This window comes from Tenrec ecaudatus, chromosome 10 (genome assembly GCF_050624435.1).
Source record: "Tenrec ecaudatus isolate mTenEca1 chromosome 10, mTenEca1.hap1, whole genome shotgun sequence".
Lineage (NCBI taxonomy): Eukaryota > Metazoa > Chordata > Mammalia > Afrosoricida > Tenrecidae > Tenrec > Tenrec ecaudatus.
This window is the reverse complement of record NC_134539.1, coordinates 158388431-158407673: the sequence shown is the minus strand read 5'-3', so window position 1 is coordinate 158407673 and position 19243 is coordinate 158388431. Positions and strand designations below refer to the sequence as shown.

The 19243-nt window shown below is 54.2% G+C and overlaps 1 protein-coding gene and 1 pseudogene across 1 annotated transcript; both read left to right on the top strand.

Annotated features, from left to right (window-relative positions):
* The first annotated feature begins 1197 nt into the window (after positions 1–1197).
* CD7 (CD7 molecule) lies at positions 1198–3832 on the top strand. The gene is made up of 4 exons (XM_075559487.1): positions 1198–1326; positions 1735–2058; positions 2431–2546; positions 3444–3832. Exons 1-4 carry the CDS (start codon positions 1242–1244, stop codon positions 3549–3551), a joined length of 633 nt encoding a protein of 210 aa, XP_075415602.1. The 5' UTR covers positions 1198–1241; the 3' UTR covers positions 3552–3832.
* A 12260-nt stretch (positions 3833–16092) lies between these two features.
* Positions 16093–16519, top strand: LOC142458449 (large ribosomal subunit protein eL32-like; annotated as a pseudogene).
* Positions 16520–19243: the final 2724 nt, after the last annotated feature.

The window sequence follows — 19243 nt, the reverse complement described above, 5'->3', positions numbered from 1 at the left end:
TTCCTCAGGCAGTTCCCCTGGACACCCTCCTCCTGCTCCAGCACTGGATGCCCAGAGGTGGCTCCAGGCAGCAGGGCTGCCTGCCCTTCTGTTGTCTGCTCCACCAGCCCCAGCCCTGGCTGGGCCCTGCTGGGTGCTACAATACCCAGTTGCCTGAGCAAGAATCGAGGAAAGAGAAGGGGGCATGATAGGCTGGTCCCTCTTCCTTCTGCCCAGCTGCCCCTTAGGGCCCTCAGGGTGAAGTTCTGTACCCAAAAGGTCTCCTTCCTGTAGGGCCCCTGGACCTGCACTTCATACACATGCACCACGCACGTGCACACACACATACGTGCATACACACAGGAACTGCATCAGCAGGTACATACCCAATTCCTGGATGCTAGGCCCTGTGTGAGCCATGTGCCATGTACTTCCTGTGTACACACACACACACATGCATGTATGCAGGTGCACAGTTTCTGACGCTAGGCCCTGGGCCTCCTGTGCACACGCACATTCACAGGTGTGCTTACACACACACTGGCTTGGGGCACCAGGACAACCGCTTCTCCATCAAGTGAGCCCCTCAAGATTGGAGAAAGGCCACTCCTGGTGACCCAACAACTGCCCCCTCTCCGAGGCCTTCCATCCACACAAGGGAGGCATGCACATGGGTCCCTCAATCTCAGGATCTGAGGCGGGAGACTTGTCCCTCATGGTAGCCAGGACCCCTGGTGAGAGAATGGGGCCCAACTGGGCTGCTTCTGGTCCTGTACATCCAGGAGGCTGAACCTAGCGTCACCAGGTGCCCCCTCCCCACAAGTGACTGACATTAACCATGTCAGGGGGCAGGTGGCTGGAGCTGGGTCCCTCTGTCCCCTCCCCTAGTCATCCCAGACCCCAAGCTCAGCCTCTTCCCCCATGGAGACACACAACTGCCCCCACCAAGGGGGCAGGATGTAGTTGGCACAGAGCTCCCCATCTGAGGTGGGAATGTGAACAGGGCCTCCCTCCAGAGGTGCCCAGGCTGCAGGCTTTCCCTTGCAAGGGGCCTTGTGATATGAAAGGGCCCCAGACAGGATAGTGGTTGGGCTCTCCAGCTGTGACTCACAGCTCCAACGCCCCGCCCTGCCGGCCCTGGGAGGTGACCTTTAACTGGGGTTGGGGCGGGGCGGCCAGCATCTGCTGTGGTCACAGGAGTCTGTGCTGTGTGTGGGTGGGAGGGGATGCCTGCACAGTCTTCCTAGTGCTGCACAGCAAGCATGGGCCCCTGGCGCCCCTGTCCGCCCTCACTGCCCCTGATCCTGACCCTCACCCTTGTCCTGCCTGTGCACCTGGCGGCCCAAGGTAAGTGCTTCCTGGCCCCCAGCCCCACAGCGCCCACAGCACACATAGCTCTTGGGGCTTGGTCCAGCTGCTCCCCGAGTAAAGGAAGGAGAGGGGTGCTGACAGTCACCTCCCATGGAGCTTCCCCAGGGGTCTGGTCAGCCTTGGACACATGCCAGGGACCATGGTCACTGTGAGTCTCTGCTTTCCTGGGACTCTGGCAGCTGTTCCTATGAACAGACTTGGATACACTCTCTCTCTCCCTCTCCTACCTCAAGGATACTCGGTGGACCCAGGGAGGGAAGGGGTTCTGCCCGCTCTCCATGTGAGCACAGCAAACAACGGGGGCTGCACCTTCCGCTGACCTCTGCCCAGGAGGCTCTCTGACCCTGCCAGGAGGTGGTGGTGACATGCCATTCCTCCCACCAGACTTGTGGCAGTCCCCCCTCTACACATCTGTCCCGGAAGGTGGCTCTGTCAACATCACCTGCTCCAGCAACAGCTCTCTACTGTATGGTGTCTACCTGGCCCGAGAGTGGCCCCTGGCCAGCAAGGGCTACGTGATCTACTATAGCAGCATGGAGATACCCACAGTGGACAAGGCCTTTAATACCCGCGTCGGCTTCTCGGGCTCACAGCAGAACCTGACCATCACCTTGCATGGCCTGCAGCCCGCCGATACCGGCCTCTACACCTGCCAGGATGCTGAAGACAATAAGGTCTCGGGCCGAGGAAGCCTGGTCCTGGTATCAGGTGGGACCCCAATCCCTCCCGCACCGTTGGTCGAGGCACCTTCCCTCCTGCATCTGCGGGGTCTCCTCTTCTGGTTCAAGACCCCTCCCCACCTAGGAAGCCCTCCAGATTTCTCCTGACCTGCGTGCGCATGCACACTACACATATACCACATGCTACACAATGCACCACATACCAACACATGCACACTACACATGTACCACACACTGAACATTTATTACATATGTCACAACTCACCATATACCACACACATGCACACATTATACACACATGTATATACACACATAGCACACACACACACCAACCCTAAAGGCTCTGTGGGAACCAAGACCTGGGACCCAACCCTCCACTCTGTTTTGTTTTTTTTCCTAGAAAAACTGTCACGTGGTGAGGACCAGGTGGGGCCCTTTGGCTTCTCCGTGGCCCTGGCTGTGGGCTGCTTCCTCACCGGGTTTGGCCTGGGGGTGGTGTGTGCACTAAGGACACAGGTCAGTGTGAACCCTGAGCTGCCCCATGTCCTGCCCCAGGGCCCCCTCTCAGAGACTGGAGGGGTGGCAGTAAGGGGTCAGGCCTCTCTGGAGGCTCTCTAGTGAACTATGAGGACCAGCGTGGAAGGGAACCCCTGAACCAGGGCGATGATGGTGGGGGACCTATAAAGACACTCCGTTCAGATGTTGGGGGCGAGATCAGAGGAGGAGGCCAAAGAGCATGGGGCCAGCCAGCCAGACCCAGTGCATACCATGGAGCCTATGCTATCGCGTGTGTGTGCGCACATGAGTCAGTGAGTGTGTGGTGTGAGCATGTGTGTGTTTGATGTGTGCCATATGCACCTGAATGAACTTGAGTGTGTGAGACGAGGGTCTGTGTGTGGTGTACATGTGTGTGCATGGTGAGTGTGCGTATGGTAGTCTTGTGTGGTGTACATGTGTGAGTGTGTGATGCCTGTGTGTTCATAAAAAGCCGTGTGGTGTGTGCATGTAAGAGGGTAAGAACATGAGTGTGGTGTGTGTGCACATGTGAGTGCCTGGAGCCTGTGTGTGTGTGTGCTGGAGGGGGCTGGCAGAGCAGGGCCAGGGAGTGGTCACTGAGCCAAGTGCCTCAGGCCAGGGTGGAGCCAGCCATGACAGCACCCCCAAGGGAACAGCCCTGCAGCCCCTGCTGGGTCCCTTGTCTAGTCCTGCCCCAACTCCTGCTCCAGGTCCCTGTGGCCCTCAGAACACTGCCCTGCCAGCTAGGCTTGGGGAGGGTCCCACGGGCTGGGAGAATGGGTGGTCATGGCCAGGCCTGGCCGCCAGGCTGTAGATAGGCTGGAAGGTGCAGGGGGAGGGGCTGGGGGAGGCGCCCTGAGCGTGGCCACCAGCCGGACATCAGGCCTCCTTTTCCAGATCAAGCAGCTCTGCTCAGGGAAGTTCCGGAGTGCAGCCACCGTGGTGTACGAGGACATGTCCTGCAGCCAGCGCCCCGCCCTGTCCAGGCCCAACCCCTACCAGTGAGTGATTCCGCTGCAGGGTGCGGCCACGCAGACCTGATCGAATCGCACCAGCCACAAGGGTCTGGACACTCCAGTGGCGGGCATCTCAATGACCATGCCTCCTTTGCCTGTGCCGCCTGTGTCAGGAAACAGCTTCTCCTGGCTCTCAAGCTGTCCTCTCTTGCCTTCCCCGACACCCCACCCCCCGACCCACTTGGTCAAACATGGGCTCATGCCCCATGGTCTGGGCAAGGCTGAAAGCACTTGTTCTGTCAGCAGCCCCACCCCACAGCAGGTGGGCTCCAACCCTCATGCAGCCAGGCCCCACCCCACCCTGCCAGAAATAAAGCAACTCTTCTCTTTCTGAGCTGTCTGTGTACCCCCTAGCTCTGAGCAGGAGAGGGAGGGGCTTAAATGCCCAGTCCCCCTCCCCATACCCCTGCTGGGGTCCTCTCAGGGATTCTGCAGGGGCATCACTAGCTGGCCCAAACTGTGGCCCTCAGTTGCTCAATAGATGAGAGGCTGGGGGAGAGACTGGAGGTGTGAGCCTAGAGGTGAGCCTGGAGGACGGGCTGGAGGTGAGGCTGGACATGTGGCTGGAGGTGTGAGCCCACTCGACATGCCACGTAAGAAAGCCCTGGCAGTCTGCCTCGGGACCGACCGTCAGAGCCACATGGAGCCCAGCTCCGCTGGGGTCTAGCCAGGTCCTCGAGAGTGGGGCAGCTCAGCAGCTCTGGCTTGTGCCCGTGGAAGGGGCTTCATGGGTATGTGGGCTGTGGTTTAGGTGGCCGCTGGACAAGGTCAGCAGTTTGGAACCACCCACCGCTCTGCGGGAGAAAGAGGAAGCAGTCTGTCCCTGCGAAGAGCTACAGTCTGGGAAACGCATAGGACAGTGCTACCCTGTCCCGTAGGGTCGCTGTGTTGTCATCACCTCGGTGGCCATGAGTTTGGTGTGAGACCCTCACACGTGGTTTTTTGCTGGTGCCAAGACCTCCACTGCCCACGCTCAGTGCCATCTACTGCTCAGTGCTCGGCGTGAGAGCTGCCCAGGGCACGCGACATGGTTTACAAACACAAGATGCTGTCTCACATGGCCAGGGGCCGTAAAACACGTGAGGGGGAGGAACTGAGATGCTGGCACTCTCCACACCCTCACCTGGGACGCCACGTTCAGTCTCAGTGTGTGCACGCAGCTGCACAGCGCATTGGAGATGCCCACGCTGTGGTGGAATTCCAATCATTTACCAGCCGGTTCATGGCTCGATGGCCGTTGTAAGCAGAAAACCACAACAGGCTGAAAGGTCGAGTATGGTTTCACCCCGATATGAGCACCCTGCTGCTGCTCAGGTGAGCGTTTAGACAGAGTAAGGAATGCATGTGTGTCCCGCCGCCCACCTGGGAGGGAACCCTGGTTGCAAGAGCCACATTAACCACATTGCTGGCGGAACACAGGTCACCAAACTTGTGCTAATCAGCTGAATCCCACCACTGGTTCACGGTATCTGGGATGCCCTCCCCGCTCCCCACTTGCTAGGGTGCTTCTAGGGCCCCAAACAGGGGCTCAGCCCCCCCAAAAAAGAAGTCCTGCCAGTTACCCCTGGAAAGCTTGTGGTCTCCATCTGCTGCCTTCTGTTTCCACAGTGTCTGTCCTGTGTGTGGCTTCTCCACTGAGCAGACCCCAGGTCAGCATTGCAGTAGCCTGTCGGAGCCAAGGCAGAAGCCATGCTCCCGCACCCACCCCCCGCCCTGCCAGCTCCCTCCATGCACAGGGCTGTGCTCTCTGAGTCCTCTCCCACTGGCCCCAATCCAGCCCTCCCCTTCCCTCCCCGACTGCCTGACTTCCTGGATCGGCAGCTCTTCTCACTCTGGGTGGTGGGGTGGGGAGGGCTGGGCTGGGCTCTGTATCCTATGTCCCCACCTGTCTACCTGGAGGACATCTGGACCCCTCTGGAGCATTTCCTGGCACCGTATTCCCTTCACAGCCAAGGCCTGGGCTCCATACCACTTGCTCCCAAGGCTGAGCCCCTCTGAGCCAGGCCTTTCCTCTTGGTCTCTCCAAAGCATGTCCACCATGGGTGAGCCTGTTGGCATGTGAAATGCAGGTGGCATGACTTCAAGCCTTGCATTGGCACCAAGGACATTCTCCGGCAAGGACGTCTGGAAATGCACCACACAGCAGAGACCTAGACACACTCCTTGGGCAGCATGTGGTTGGGAAGCCACCCAAGGGCTGGGCAGTGCCGAAGCCAGACCGGAGGGAGCCAGACTAAGTTGGCAGTTTGTTTTTGTCTAAAGCCCCCAGCAGAACCACAGCCTCAGAGAGGAAAAGGTGCCTACATTAGGCACCTAAACAAGCTAGACCTAGACTTCCCGACAGCACTGCTGAGCAGGAAAGGTGGGAACCGCAAACCAGACCCGCCCCGTAAGAGAGGTGGGCCCCCTTGGAGGTGCAGACTGTTGAGAAATCAATTCACAAATGGACCCACAGCAAGACTGGGCTCCACCATCATCGGGGGACACTGCTGAGGAGGCAGTGTGCAGTGCACATAGACGAGAGCAGAGCCAGCCCTGGCTTATCAATGAGCAGAGCCTGTCCTCCACGGGGTCACAGTGGGGACAGAGGGGTGGGAAGAGGGGCCTTGAGGGCAGCAAGCAGGTGTTGGGATGGGGTGGGACGGAGGTGACCAAGGTGCAGGGGGAGGCGGGGATACAAACGGACACAGGCAGATGGCAGAGCAGGCTGGATGCCAAATCCCCCACATGAACAAGGAGGGGCACCCAGACCCTAGGGATGAGGGTGGGGGCTCACTTCCCCAGAGCCCTGCTAGATGCCTGCCTTCGGGGAAGAGGCTCATGGGAGCAGCATAGGCTTTTCCAGCAGCCTCTGAAGGGTGCCTAGGGTGAAGGCCCAGTTCTGCCCACTCCCCTCACCCCTCAGTCAAACCAAACCCAAACCCACTGCCATTGAGAGTCAGTTCTGACATAGCAGCCCCCAAAGGTCAGTTGTCCACAGAACATCTGCTTCTCTGGCCCCCAAGGCTCCACTCCCACGGGCTGGGTTGTGGTTGGGGCAGGAAGGGGCTGTGCACCCCCACATTCTCAGGGGCCCAGGGGCTGGACAGTGCACCACATCCTGTGCCAGCGACTTCACCTCTGAGCATGCTTCTCCCCTACCTGGGAGGGCAGGGCCTCAGATGATGGTAGGGTGGGGGTGGGGTGGGGGCAGAGCAGCCCCCTGATCTGACCTCCTCATCAAAGGGTTCACTGCCTGGTTGGGAGCCCAGGCCAAGGTGAGGACTGAGCAGGTGCCCAGGCAGGGATAGAGGGCAGGAGGGCAGGGGGCCAATGGGAGGGCCTGGGGGAGGGCAGGCGAGGAAGAGGGAGGCAGGAGGGAAGTGGGTAGAGCCTGAGCCTCCTTGGGTTCGGAATCCTGCCAGCTCCCACAGGAGTGGGCTGGCTGGCCAGCAGTGAAGTCAGTCCTCCAGAGAGCGGGGTTTCTGATGAAGGGGGTCAGGGAAGGCGCCTTGCTGCACCCCGGGACCCAAAGCCTCTCTTTCCAGAGCGATGCCATAGACACCTGAGGCAGGGCCACATCTCAAGCAGGGGATACCCACCCCCTGCCCATCTGGCACGGCTTCTGAAAGACCCCCAACCCCATTCCCCTTCCCCGAAAGGTGGTGATTCCTCACTGGAGAGGGGGCGGGACCCAGATGACATCATTTCTAGGTCTGCTGGGTACTCCTGGCGGGAGGGGAGTGAGGGAGACATTCTCCTGGAGAAACCCCACTACATTTCCCACAGGTTCCCGCCCACGGGAGGCTGGCTAGACCCCGCCCACTGCAGCTGCCTCGGCCCCGCTGGGGGCCTCTCATGCCCTGAGGAGGGCAAGGCAGCCTGCCCAGCCCTCCATCGGGGACAGTTGTGGCTCGCGCCACAAGTCTGACTCACAGCCTCTGCTGTGCTGAAGGCCAGGCTGGGAAGCGTGAGGTTGCCAGGCCGGTCTCTGCCCCGGAGCCTAGACCCTGCTTGGGTGGTGGGGAGGCCTGCGTCCCACCCCAGGTGGGCGGACCCCAGTCAGTTAGCGTCTCCTCACTGTGACGTCCCCAGCTGAAAAGGGAGCGGACGCGTCCAGGGAAGGATGGGGAAGCTGAGGCTCGGGAGTCGGCGCTCCTGACCTGTCTGCTCCTCCCCTATTCCCAGGCCTTGGTCGCCGCGCCCCCTTTCCTCTTGCTCCGCACCCTAAGACCATCTGCCCCCGCCCCTCAAACGATTTCTCCTCTGCCTCTCTGTCCCCCCACCCAGATACCAGTCTGCAGACAACTTCCCGGTGGGGGTGCGGCTCTCGGGATGGGCGGGGCGAGGGGCGGGGCTCTAGGCTAGCGAGAGGCGGGGGTCTAGGCTGGGGGTGAGGCAAGGCGGCGCTCTCAGACCCGGCTGGGAGACGCAGGAGTTTCGGGGCTCTGTGATGGCCAGGGGCGTGGCGCTCAGGTCATGTGGGGCGTGGCTCTAGGCCGGGGTTCCCGCGGCCTCTGCTAGGCTGTTTTTTCCGGCTGACGTCATGTCCTTGGAGGCCGGGTGTCTGCACCTCTTACTCACATTCCAGGGTGATGTCATCTTTCCCTGGCCCACGACTTCCTCCTGCGGACCATGTCCCGGGCCTGTGGCTAACGCAGCCCTGCCTGGGCTGAGTCAGGGCTGATAAAGATGGACCCGAGCGGCTGGCGGCTGGGCCGGTGGAGGGCGAATCCCCGAGACCCCTGTAGTCTGGACCCCCATACAGGCGAACCCCAGTTCCTGAAAGGGCTTGGGAACCAGGGCTAGTCTCTGCTACACACACACAGACGAACCCCAGTTCCTGGAGGGGCTTGGGAACCAGGCTAGTCACACACACACACACACACACACACACACGGGCAGTTGGCCCCTACACCTGCCTCTACCTGGCAGGCTGGGCTGGGCTGCCCCCACCAAACCACTCCAGATCTCAGGGTGTGGGGTCATGGGGTCTAGTGCCCACCAAGAGCGTGCTCACCAGGTGGTTTGCAGATGGCGGGAAGGTGGTTTTGCGCAGCCCAGGGCTTGGGGCCTGGGTCAGGTAGTCGGTGCCGGGCTTCTCAAAAGCAAGCAAGTGCCCGCCATTTCCGCTCGGGGCGGTGCCTGGGTACTGAACTCCCGAAGTGAGGAAACAGAGTAGACCGAGGTGGTGTGCCTTGGCCATTCACATGGGACTTGTTACGGCTCTGGACAGGCACACAAACAAAATGAGTGTGTAGAGGGGTGTCCTCTGCCGCCGAGCCCCGTGCGGCCTGGGCCTGGTGGTGGCGCCCCCTGCCGGCTAGGCGGTGGTTCACAGCTTGCCCTCACGAAACACGCTGCCATCCACCCCAAGGCACACAGCAGAACTGCCCCTTAGCTCTCTAACGCGACCCTTCACGGGAGCAGAAAGCGGTGTCTTGCTAGCCCACCAGGGGTTAGGATTTGCAGAGTGGCTTGGGGGATAAAACTGAATCCGAAACAAATACCTGTTTTAACGGGGCCTGTTGCCGGGTCTGGCTGGCCCACCTGGACCCTGGAGGAAGTCCCTTTACAGCCTTAGAGGCTGTTTTGAGGCCCACTGTCTGCCCCCACTGGCCTCTCATCCCTCCTCTGGTGAGGGGATGGAGAAGTCCAGCCTCCACATCCATCCAGCCGCTTACCCTCAGTCACAGGCCCTCCCTGACCTTCCTCCAGGCCACCCGCAGGCCCATGCCAGGTTGCCCTGTGGTGCCCATGTCCCAGACTGGCCCTTGGCAGCCCTGCTACCTCTAACCTGGTTCTCCTAACCAGATGCAGCTTCTCCACTTCTCCGTGGAAACAGGCTGCAACTAGTGCCCCCAGCAGGAAGCTCAGAGCAGCACCCGCCTCCCGCCAGAGCTTCCCGGAGTGGGGCAGCACGGAAGGACTGACCAGCTGGGGGTGCACCCATGCAGCAGCCCTTTCTAACTCTGTAGTCTCAGGTTAACACTCACGTGTCCACCCAGACAGGTAGAGGTGCACACAAGTCTGCGTGTGAAGGGATATGCACAGTGTGTGCCCACGTATGTGGACATACAGCACACATCCATACAGGTGTATACAGGTGCATGCATACTATATGCCCCATCTCTGTATTTAATCGCCCCTTGGCAATAATGTGCACAAGAATATAGCATTCATAGCATGCATAGGAAACCAGCATGAAAGGGGGTTGTACTGCAGCAAGAAGTATAGAACATGGGCTTTGTCTCTGTGGAGATGTGGTACATGCCAGCACACCCACATAAACAGGCATGCACATGTATGTATGCGCACTTGTGCATGGGTGGTGCATTTACCATCTATGCACATGCATGTATTGTGTTCCCATGTGCACACGAGTGTTTGCATGTCTGTGTATATGCACACATACAGGGGTATGCAGACATGCATGGGCACACATATAGGAACACACGTGCATGGGTATGTCCCCCACCCCTCTGCACGCCTCTCCCATCTACCTCCCTGCCTTGATATTCATTTGTGGCTTACTGGGAGGTCTTCCCAGCCCTTCCCTGGCTTCCTGAGACCCACATGACAAGACCTCTCCACTGCAGGGCCCATGGCCTCTGACTTGGCCACAGGTCCTGAGGCCATCCTTTCCTCCCCCACTGTCTGGAGCGATCGTTCAGGAGCCTTCCATAGCCTCAGTGCCTCCAACAAGAGGAGCCTAGTGTCCATCTGATTCATCCCCCTCTGCCAGCAGTACATGTCTTCCTGGTCAAGTGGGTCAGCCCGGAGGAGGAGCACCCTCAATGAGATGGACTGGTTCTGAAGCTGCAACAATGGACTCTCAGTAAAGTTGGGCTGGGATTCTCAGTGGTTTGGCAGTTAAGGTGCCTCATCTCCCCCAGGTAATCAGCTAACATGATGTAATCTTCAGTGCGTGTCCTGCTTCTAATAGGAGTGGATTCTGTGGGAAAGGTCGCTTGATCTTTGCTGGGTCTAGATCCTGCTTCTGGCTTGTTATCTGTCCTGGAGGGAGGTCAGATGATCTCTCAGCCTGGGAGTCCTCAACAGCCTACAATCTCACCTGCCCACCTTGGCTCACTCACCTCTGCAGCCTGTTGACTGTCTGATCTCGAGTCCATCAGCCCCTGCAGCTCTGTGAGTCAGGAGAAGCCTCCAGGCTGGTATCTGAGCCATGGACTTAAAAACTGACTGCTTCTCCAAGAAAATCTTTCTGTATTTACTACCTTACCACCCTGAACTTGCCTGACCTCAGAAGCTAAGCAGCATCTGATCTGGTTAGTACTTGGATGGGAGACTTCCTGGGAATACCGCGTGGTATCAGCTTAACTGCTAGATCTCTCTGGAGCTAGATCTATACCTCGGTCCTTGGCGCTGCGCGAGAAAGAATTCACGCTGAAGCCTGGTTCGTGATCCAAGTGAGTTTTATGAGAGTTAGAAGAAGTTTCAGGTTTACATGGCATCGATAGGACTCCTCCAGAACATGTAGCCTGGCAGAAGCTGCTTGGCATCATGCAGAAAGGTGTCGCTCAACTCTGGGCTCCTGCCTTTTTGATTCCACGGGGAGGCGAGGTGGACAACCCCTGACAGACCCCATTGGCTGAATTGAATTCACCTGGCCTAGGTGGGTCAATCCAGGTTCAGCGCTCACCCATGCCCACCTGCGGAAAAGCTAAACCTCTGAGCATGTGCAGTGTGCCACTCCTTTGTTTCCGTAGCTTGACCCCCCTGGGCATGCATTTAATGGACATCCCCCAGCCCTACACTAGCCTACCTAACATAACCACCACATATCTGTCAGTTTGTCATGCTGTGGTGGCCTGTGTGTTACTGTGATGCTAGAAGCTGGGTCACTGGTATTTCTTTCAAATGCCAGCAGGGTCACCCAAGGGGAAAAGGTCTCCGTGGAGCTTCCAGACTGTGCAGACCACACAGAAGGAATCCGCTGTCCATCTGGGAGGAGGGAGCTGCTGAAAACCTTATGCAGAGCATGGAGACAGTGTCAGGTAGTGAAGGCCTGATGAATGGACGCAGAACACTGTCAGAACTGGTGCCAGCAGGTAAAGATAAGATATAAGAGTTCATGACAAACGGGATCCAGAGACAGGAATGGCAGTAGTGATACCAGGAGGTCAGGGGGAAGGTGCGAAGGGGAGGGGAGGAAGGGGGAACCAATGGTGATGATCAATACAAAGCTGCACCCCCCACCCCCGTGTGTGTGTGTGTGTGTGTGTGTGTGTGTGTGTGTGAGACAAACATCAGAAACTGGGGGAAAGGAGACAGCGGTTGGTGTAGGATATGAAAATAATGAAATTGTATAATTTATCAAGGGGCCACAAGGGTAGTGGGGAGGGTGGGAGGAAGAGGAGCTGACACCAAGGGCTCAACAGAAAATAAATGTCTAGAAAATGATGATGGCAACATATGTACAAATGTGCTTGATACAATTGATGCGTGGGTTGTTACAAGAGCTGCGAGAGCCCCAATAAAATGTCTTTTGAGGAGAACTAGTGCTGAGGTCGGGCTTCTTGGGGGAGAAGCACTCAAAATTTTATGGATAGAGAGCTGTCTTCTCAAAGTAGTCAGCCATGATCATGTGGACGGAGTAAAGCCTTCAGGGTCTGCATTTGCTGATGGGGCACAACTTAAAATGAGAATAAATAGTGTAAACATCAATTGATAAGTAGAATTTGGAATGTATAAAGCATGAATTTAGGAAAAAGATCAATACCCCAGGCTAAAATGACTGGTATTGGCCATTTTGAATCAGAAAACCAGAGAGTTTACCATGCCCAGAATGACACAACCAAGAGGAGTGGTGTCGCATTCATCATCAAAAAGGACATTTCAACATCTGTCTTGAAGAACAATGCTGTCTGCATCAGGATTACATCTATCCACATTTAAGGAAATCCAGTCAACACAACTATTATTCACATTCACGTACCAGCCATCAGAGCTAGTCATGTAGAAAGCAAAGAACTGTCTCAAGGTCTTCAGTCTGACATTGATCCAGCATGCAATCAAGACACATTGATAATTATTGGCAATTGGAATGCACAAGCTGGAAACCAAGAGGAAGAAACAGTCGTTGGAAAATATGATCTCAGTGATAGAATGAAGCTAAAGATACATGATGGAATTTTGCAAGACCAATGACTTGTTCGTAGCAAATGCCTTTTTTCAACAAGACAGTGACTATACACAAGGACTTCTCCAGATGGAATGAACACACAGAATCAAATGGACTCCGTCTGTGAGGAGAGGACAGAGAAACACATTAGCAGCTAAAGGGGAAGTTCAAGTTAAAGCTGCAGAAAAGGGAAAAAGTCCATGGGAGCCAAATAGGACCTTAAGTCTATCCCACTTGACTTTGGAGAGCACCTGGTATGACTCACTGAGCACTAAAGACAGGAGATCTGATGAGCAGGTAGAAGGATACCAAGCACATCATCCATGGAGGCAAAAGGTCCCTAAAAAGATATGAGGGAAAGAAAAGATCAAAGTGGGTGTCAAAAGAGACGCTGAAACTTGCTCTTGATTGTACAGTAGTTAAGGCAAATGGAAGAAATGACAAAGTCAAAGAGCTGAACAGAGATGTCAAAGGGCAGCTCGAGAAGTGTTCCTAGCCCTAGTGTTAGAGAACCACAAAGGAGGCACGTGCTCAACGCATAGGAAACTAAAAGAACTCAGAAAAGTAAGCCTCACACGGTGATAGTGAACGGCTCTAAGGGCAAAAGATTCAACGACACAGGAAGCAGTCCAAAGATGGAAGGAACATGCCGTCACTGTGCCGAAAATAACTAGTCGATGTGCCACTGCTCTGGGAGAAAGCACGTGAGCAAGAACCAGAGGCACTTAGGCATTTCAACTTAATTGAAAGCATCAGCCAAAAACAAGGCTCCGGGAATTACGGGATACCAACTGAAATGTTTTAACAGCTGATAAAGCACTGGAAGCAGTCACTCGTCAATGTCAGGATATTTGGAAGACAGCCTCTTCACCAACTCCCTGAAAGAGATCCATATTTGTAACCATTCCAAAGAGAAGTGGAACCAACAGAATGCTCAAATTACAGAGAAATATCATTACCATCACGTGCAAAGTAAAATTTTGCTGAAGATCATGCAACAACGGTTACAGCAGCACATGGACAGGGAACTGCCAGAGGTTCGGCCCAGTTTAGAAGAGATCGTGGAACAAGAGATATGATGGGTCTTGACTGAAAGCACTGAGTCCCAGAAAGATATTTACGTGTGTTTTATTGAGTACGGATATCCTTGAGAAGAATGGGAATACCAGAACACTTCTTTGTGAATTTGGACATGGATCAAGAGGTATTTGTGCAAAAGGAACAAGAGAATCGTGCATGATTAAAAATCAGAAAAGGAGTGCATCGGGGTTCTATCCTTTTACCACACTTACTCAATCTGTATGTGTTTGGGAAACAGACAGGTTTCTCCCAAGTCGTCTCCCCCAAATATATCCCAAACGTAGCTGCTTGCTACACATGGCGAATGACTATGTACTTGGAGGTCAACAGAAGTAGGTCAGGGGTTATTCTGCATAAGGATTGTCAGCAGTCAGACACCACTGTTTATCCCACAACAAGTAGGGCCCACTCCCTTCTGATAAGGCTAGTAGTAGATTGTTTCCCTGAAGGAGAGCCCAGGAAGGCCAAGACCACTCAAGGGGGACCAAGGTTAGGCTGCCATATTGAGCCTAGGGTCCACCCTTCTTGTCACATGTGTGCCCCTAGTCCCACCCCTTCCTATCATGTGCATACTCCTAGCTCATCCCCTTCCTGTCACACTTATGCCCATTGTACAGCTCCTTCCTATGATGTGTATGCCTGTTGTACTGCCCCTTCCTGTGATGTGTGTGGTTACCTGTAATCATGCTGCCCCTAAGTAGATATAAGCCTTGGTTAGCAATAAACAGAGGTCTCTCTCACCTCACTTCGGCCCACACTGTGCACAAACCTGGCTGGTAAGATCATGGTCATCCAGGAGGTAAGCATGCTACCATGAAATATGTCTGACTTATTTGACTGTCTCTTCTCTCATGCTCTATGATTTTATCGTAATCTATATCTCAACCGTGCAATTGTGCTTACTGAACCAGTGATTAGTTGTGGGGGGCTGGCCTTTCCCCCACATATATGGAACAAATAAACAGAAGCTTGTGGGGTATGAACCCCAGAGTCGGATGGGTCCAAGGGGCGGATGTCTCATTGAGGGGTAAAATTAAAGAGACATCAGACAAGATAAAGCCTGCAAGTGCTCACCTCAGGGACCATCATGATTTCAGGAGTCAGATCTGTGCAGAGAGAGTGAATATATTTCCAACCAAGGCTTAATATATTCTCTAGGGGCATGCCAGTCCCCCTAATTACAGGTGACCATGTGCGCCACAGGAAGGGGGTGTACAGTAGGCACACACATGACAGGAAGGCATATACGTAACAAGATAGGCAGGCTCTAGAGGCAAGATGGCAGCCTAACCTTGGTCATCCCTGAGTTGGCTTGACCTTAGGTGTCTGCGCCCTCCTCCAGGGGAACAATCCTTATCCTTCTCAGAAGGGAGTGGGCTCTGCTGAGGGTGGGACAGACAACAGGGCCTGATGGCCTTAGATGGCTGACATCCTTCAGGCAGATCACCTTTAAGCAGTTGACCTCCAAGTGTATAGTCAGTGGTTTGGCATATATTATGGGGGGATATCCTGGGGAATAACTTTTCTGTTTCCACAGATACTGGATTATATGGAGAAGAATACATCCTCAGGAATGGAGGAAGGCAAATAACAACCTGTGATATGCAGATGACACCACCTGGTGAAGAGGACTGGAAGCACTTACTGATGAAGATCAAGGATTGTAGTCTTCCGTATGGATGACAACTAACTGTAAAAAAGACCAACATCTGTTAGGTCTCTCTCTCTGGGACAGATTCCAACCTCAGTCCTTGGCTCCACGCGAGAAAGATTTCACGCTGAAGCCGGGCTCGTGATCCAAGTGAATTTAATGAGAGTTAAAAGAAGCTTCAGGTTTTACGCGGCACCCATAGGATTCCTCTGACCATGCGGCCTGGCAAAGACTGCCCCAGGTCACTCAAGGATCTCTCCCCTCCCACGAAGACGACCAGACCACACAAGCAAGCCACGACCCCTCTCCCTCTCGGTCCCTGCCTTTTCAAGGGTTCCCGGGGAGGCGTGGTGAACGACCCCAGGTTGATCCCATTGGATGAATTGCAGTCACCTGACCCAGGTGGGCTGCTCCAGGTGTACCGCCCATCTCCACCCACTGGCGGGAAAATCCAGCTTTGTCCTTTGCTGGCTCTCCTGGGCATGCGTAAATGGACTTCCCAGTTCCCTAAGCTAAGCTGCCTAACACATCCTCACAAGTGGACCAATAGGGAACTTCATGATAAATGGAGGAAGGACTGACCTTGTCAAGGATTTTGCCTTGCTTGGATCCACAATCTGCTCATGGAAGCAGCAGTAAATAAATCTTTTGATCTTCGGCGCTGCCTACGGAGAAGGCAGCCATCTCCCACCGGCATCATGTCTGCCCTCAGACCCTTGGTGAAGCCTAAAATTGTAAAAAAGAGGACCAAGAAGTTCATCCGGCACCAGTCCGACCGCTATGTCAAGATTAAGCGCAACTGGCGCAAGCCCAGAGGCATTGACAACAGGGTTCGGAGAAGATTCAAGGGCCAGATCTTGATGCCCAAACTTGGTTATGGAGCAACAAGAAAACCAAGCACATGCTGCCCAGTGGCTTCAGCAAGTTCCTGATCCACAACGTCAAGGAGCTGGAAGTGCTGCTGATGTGCAACAAGTCACATTGTGCAGAGATTGCTCACGTTTCCTCCAAGAATCGCAAAGCCATTGTAGAAAGAGCAGCCCAGCTGGCCATCAGAGTCACCAATCCCAACGCCAGGCTGCGCAGCGAAGACAATGAGTAGATGGCCCATTTGTGAGTTTCATTTGTGCTAAATAAAACCATAAATGAAAAAAAAAAAAGAAATCTTTTGAGGCCTGGCATTAGGTAATTCTGCTGCACAGGGCCTCTTTGGAGCGTTGACAAACAGGCAGGAAACTTGAAGGGCTAAGGTGTGCTTGACCCAAACCGTGGTCTTTTCAATTGCCTTCTATGCATGTGAGAGTTGAACCTTGACTACGGAAGACGGAAGGAGAATCAATGTGTTTACTCATGGTGCTGGTGAAGTACCCTGGGCTACAAACAGATCTGTCTTTGAAGAAGTATAGTCAGAATGCTCCTCAGAGGCAAGGATGGTGGGACGTGGTCTCATGTACTTTGAACATACCTTTAGGAGAGACCAGCCCCTGGGAAAGGACATCGTGCTTGGTAAAGTAGAGGGCCGGTGGAAAAGCGGAGGGCCCTCAAGGAGATGGACTGACACAGTGGCTGCGACCATGAGTTCCAGCACAGGATCAATGTGTGGAAAGATCAAGACTGGGCGGAGTACAGGGTTGTGCTGTGTGGGAACTGGCTCACGGGAATCTAACAACTATCTATAGACACCCTTCGCTGGCTTTTACTCCTGTCCGGAACGCAGCCAAAGGCAGGTAGGACTGTGAGGATACTGCAGATGTGTGTTATGCTGTCCACGGGTGGCAGGGAGTCAGACTGCCTCGATGTCACCTAATAGCAACAATATCAGGAGCCGGGCCCACCTGTAGCCCCGTCTACTGATCCTGCCTGTGAGGCCTCTCGGTGGGCAGGAGCAGCTCTTCCTATGCCTGCCCCCTGCCGTCCAGAGCCTTGCTCCAGCTTCCCCTCACGCCATTGGTCAGAGTCCTGGGTTCCTGTGCCCTGTGCGGTGCACAGGTGCACTTTTGGACTTTTCACCTGTGATTCATGGCACCACCCACATCCTTCAGTTCACCTGCCGGAATCGTTTTAGTTCAAAAGTTATGAGGACTGGGTATGTAACCCCAAAGACTTGGAAGCAGGGGATCAAACAGCTACCTAGTAGCCTAAATGTGGAACCAAACCATGTCCACCAGCAGAGGACAGATAACATGTGGACCTTCATGCAACAGGATACTTCCTAACCACAAGACAAAGATGATGCTTGAAACCGTGAACTGGGGAAGGTCTGTGGCCCCATGGGGTGCTGAACGAGAGGAGGACAGGAGACACATGCTGATGAAAATTACAGACTGCAGCATTCGGTGTGTATTACAACACAATATCAAGAAAACCAAAGGCCTCACAACTGAACCAATAGATAAAGTCATGAAAAAGGGAGGAAACATTGAAGTTGTCAGGATTTTATTTTGCTTGGACCCACAGTCCATGTTCCTGGAAGCTGTAGTCAAGAAGTCAAGCGAGTGCATTGAGTAACTCTGCACGCAGACCTCTTTAGAGTGTTGAAAAGCAAGAATGTCCCTTTGAGGACCAGGATGCACTTTTACCCAGCCATTGTATTTTCAATTGCCTCTTACGCATGCGGAAGTCAAACAATGACTAGGGAAGACCACAGAAGAACTGATGCATTTGAGTGCTGGTGAAGAATACGGAAAATACCATGGACTGCCAGAAAAACAAGCACATCTATGTGGGACGAAGGACAGCCAGAATGTCCCTTAGAAATGAGGATGGAGAATAAGCAAATGTGGTGAAGAAAGTTGATGGTGCCCGGCTATCAAAAGAGATAGCGTCTGGGGTCTTAAAGGCTTGAAGGTAAACAAGAGGCCATCTATCTGAGGAGCAACAAAGCTTGCATGGAAGAAGCACACCAGCCTGTGTGATCATGAGGTGTTGATGGCCTTAGGTATCAGGCATCAAAGACCCAGATCAAAATATCGTATCAATATGCATGAGGGGGAGACCCAAAGCCCATCTGTAGACAATTGGACATCCCCTTACAGAGGGTCACAAGGAAGAGAAGAGCCAGTCAGAGTGCAGTATAGCACCGAAGAAACATACAGCTTTCCTCTAGCTCTTTAATGCTTCCCCCTCACCTGCCACCACTAACATGAACCCAATTCTACCTTACAAAACCAGGGCATGTACACTGGTTCATATAAGAGCTTGACACACAGAGAATCCAGGACCAATAATGAGAGTAGCAATACCAGGGGGAGGTTGGGGGAGAAAAGGAAATGATCACAATGATCTACATTTAACTTCAACCCAGGGGTACGGACAACAGAAAAGTGGGTGAAGGCAGACAGTGGTCAGTGTAAGACATGAAAGAAATTATAAATTATCAAGGGTTCATGAGGGAGGAAGGGAGGGTGGGGGATGGTGAAGATGAACCAAAGGCTCAAGTAGAAAGAAAATGTTTTGAAAATGATGATGGCTACATGTACAAATGTACTTGACACAATGAATGGATATATATGGATTGTGATAGGAGCTGTACGAGCGCCAATAAAATGATTTAAAGGCATGAGGATGGCAAAAGTTCATTTCATGGACTTTGGTCATGTGATCAGGAGAGTGCCTGGAAAAGGACGTCTTGCTCGGTTGAGCGAGGGATCAGCAGGAAAGAGGAAGACTGAAGGAAATCAGTTGACACGGCTGCAACAAGGATTGTCAGGATGGCGTGACGGCCTAGGACCAGGAAGGGTTTGTGAAGTTGTGAGTGGGGTCGCTTGCAGGTGGCACCTAACAACAGAACAATAAGAATATAAGGTGAACGAAAACATTCAGTACT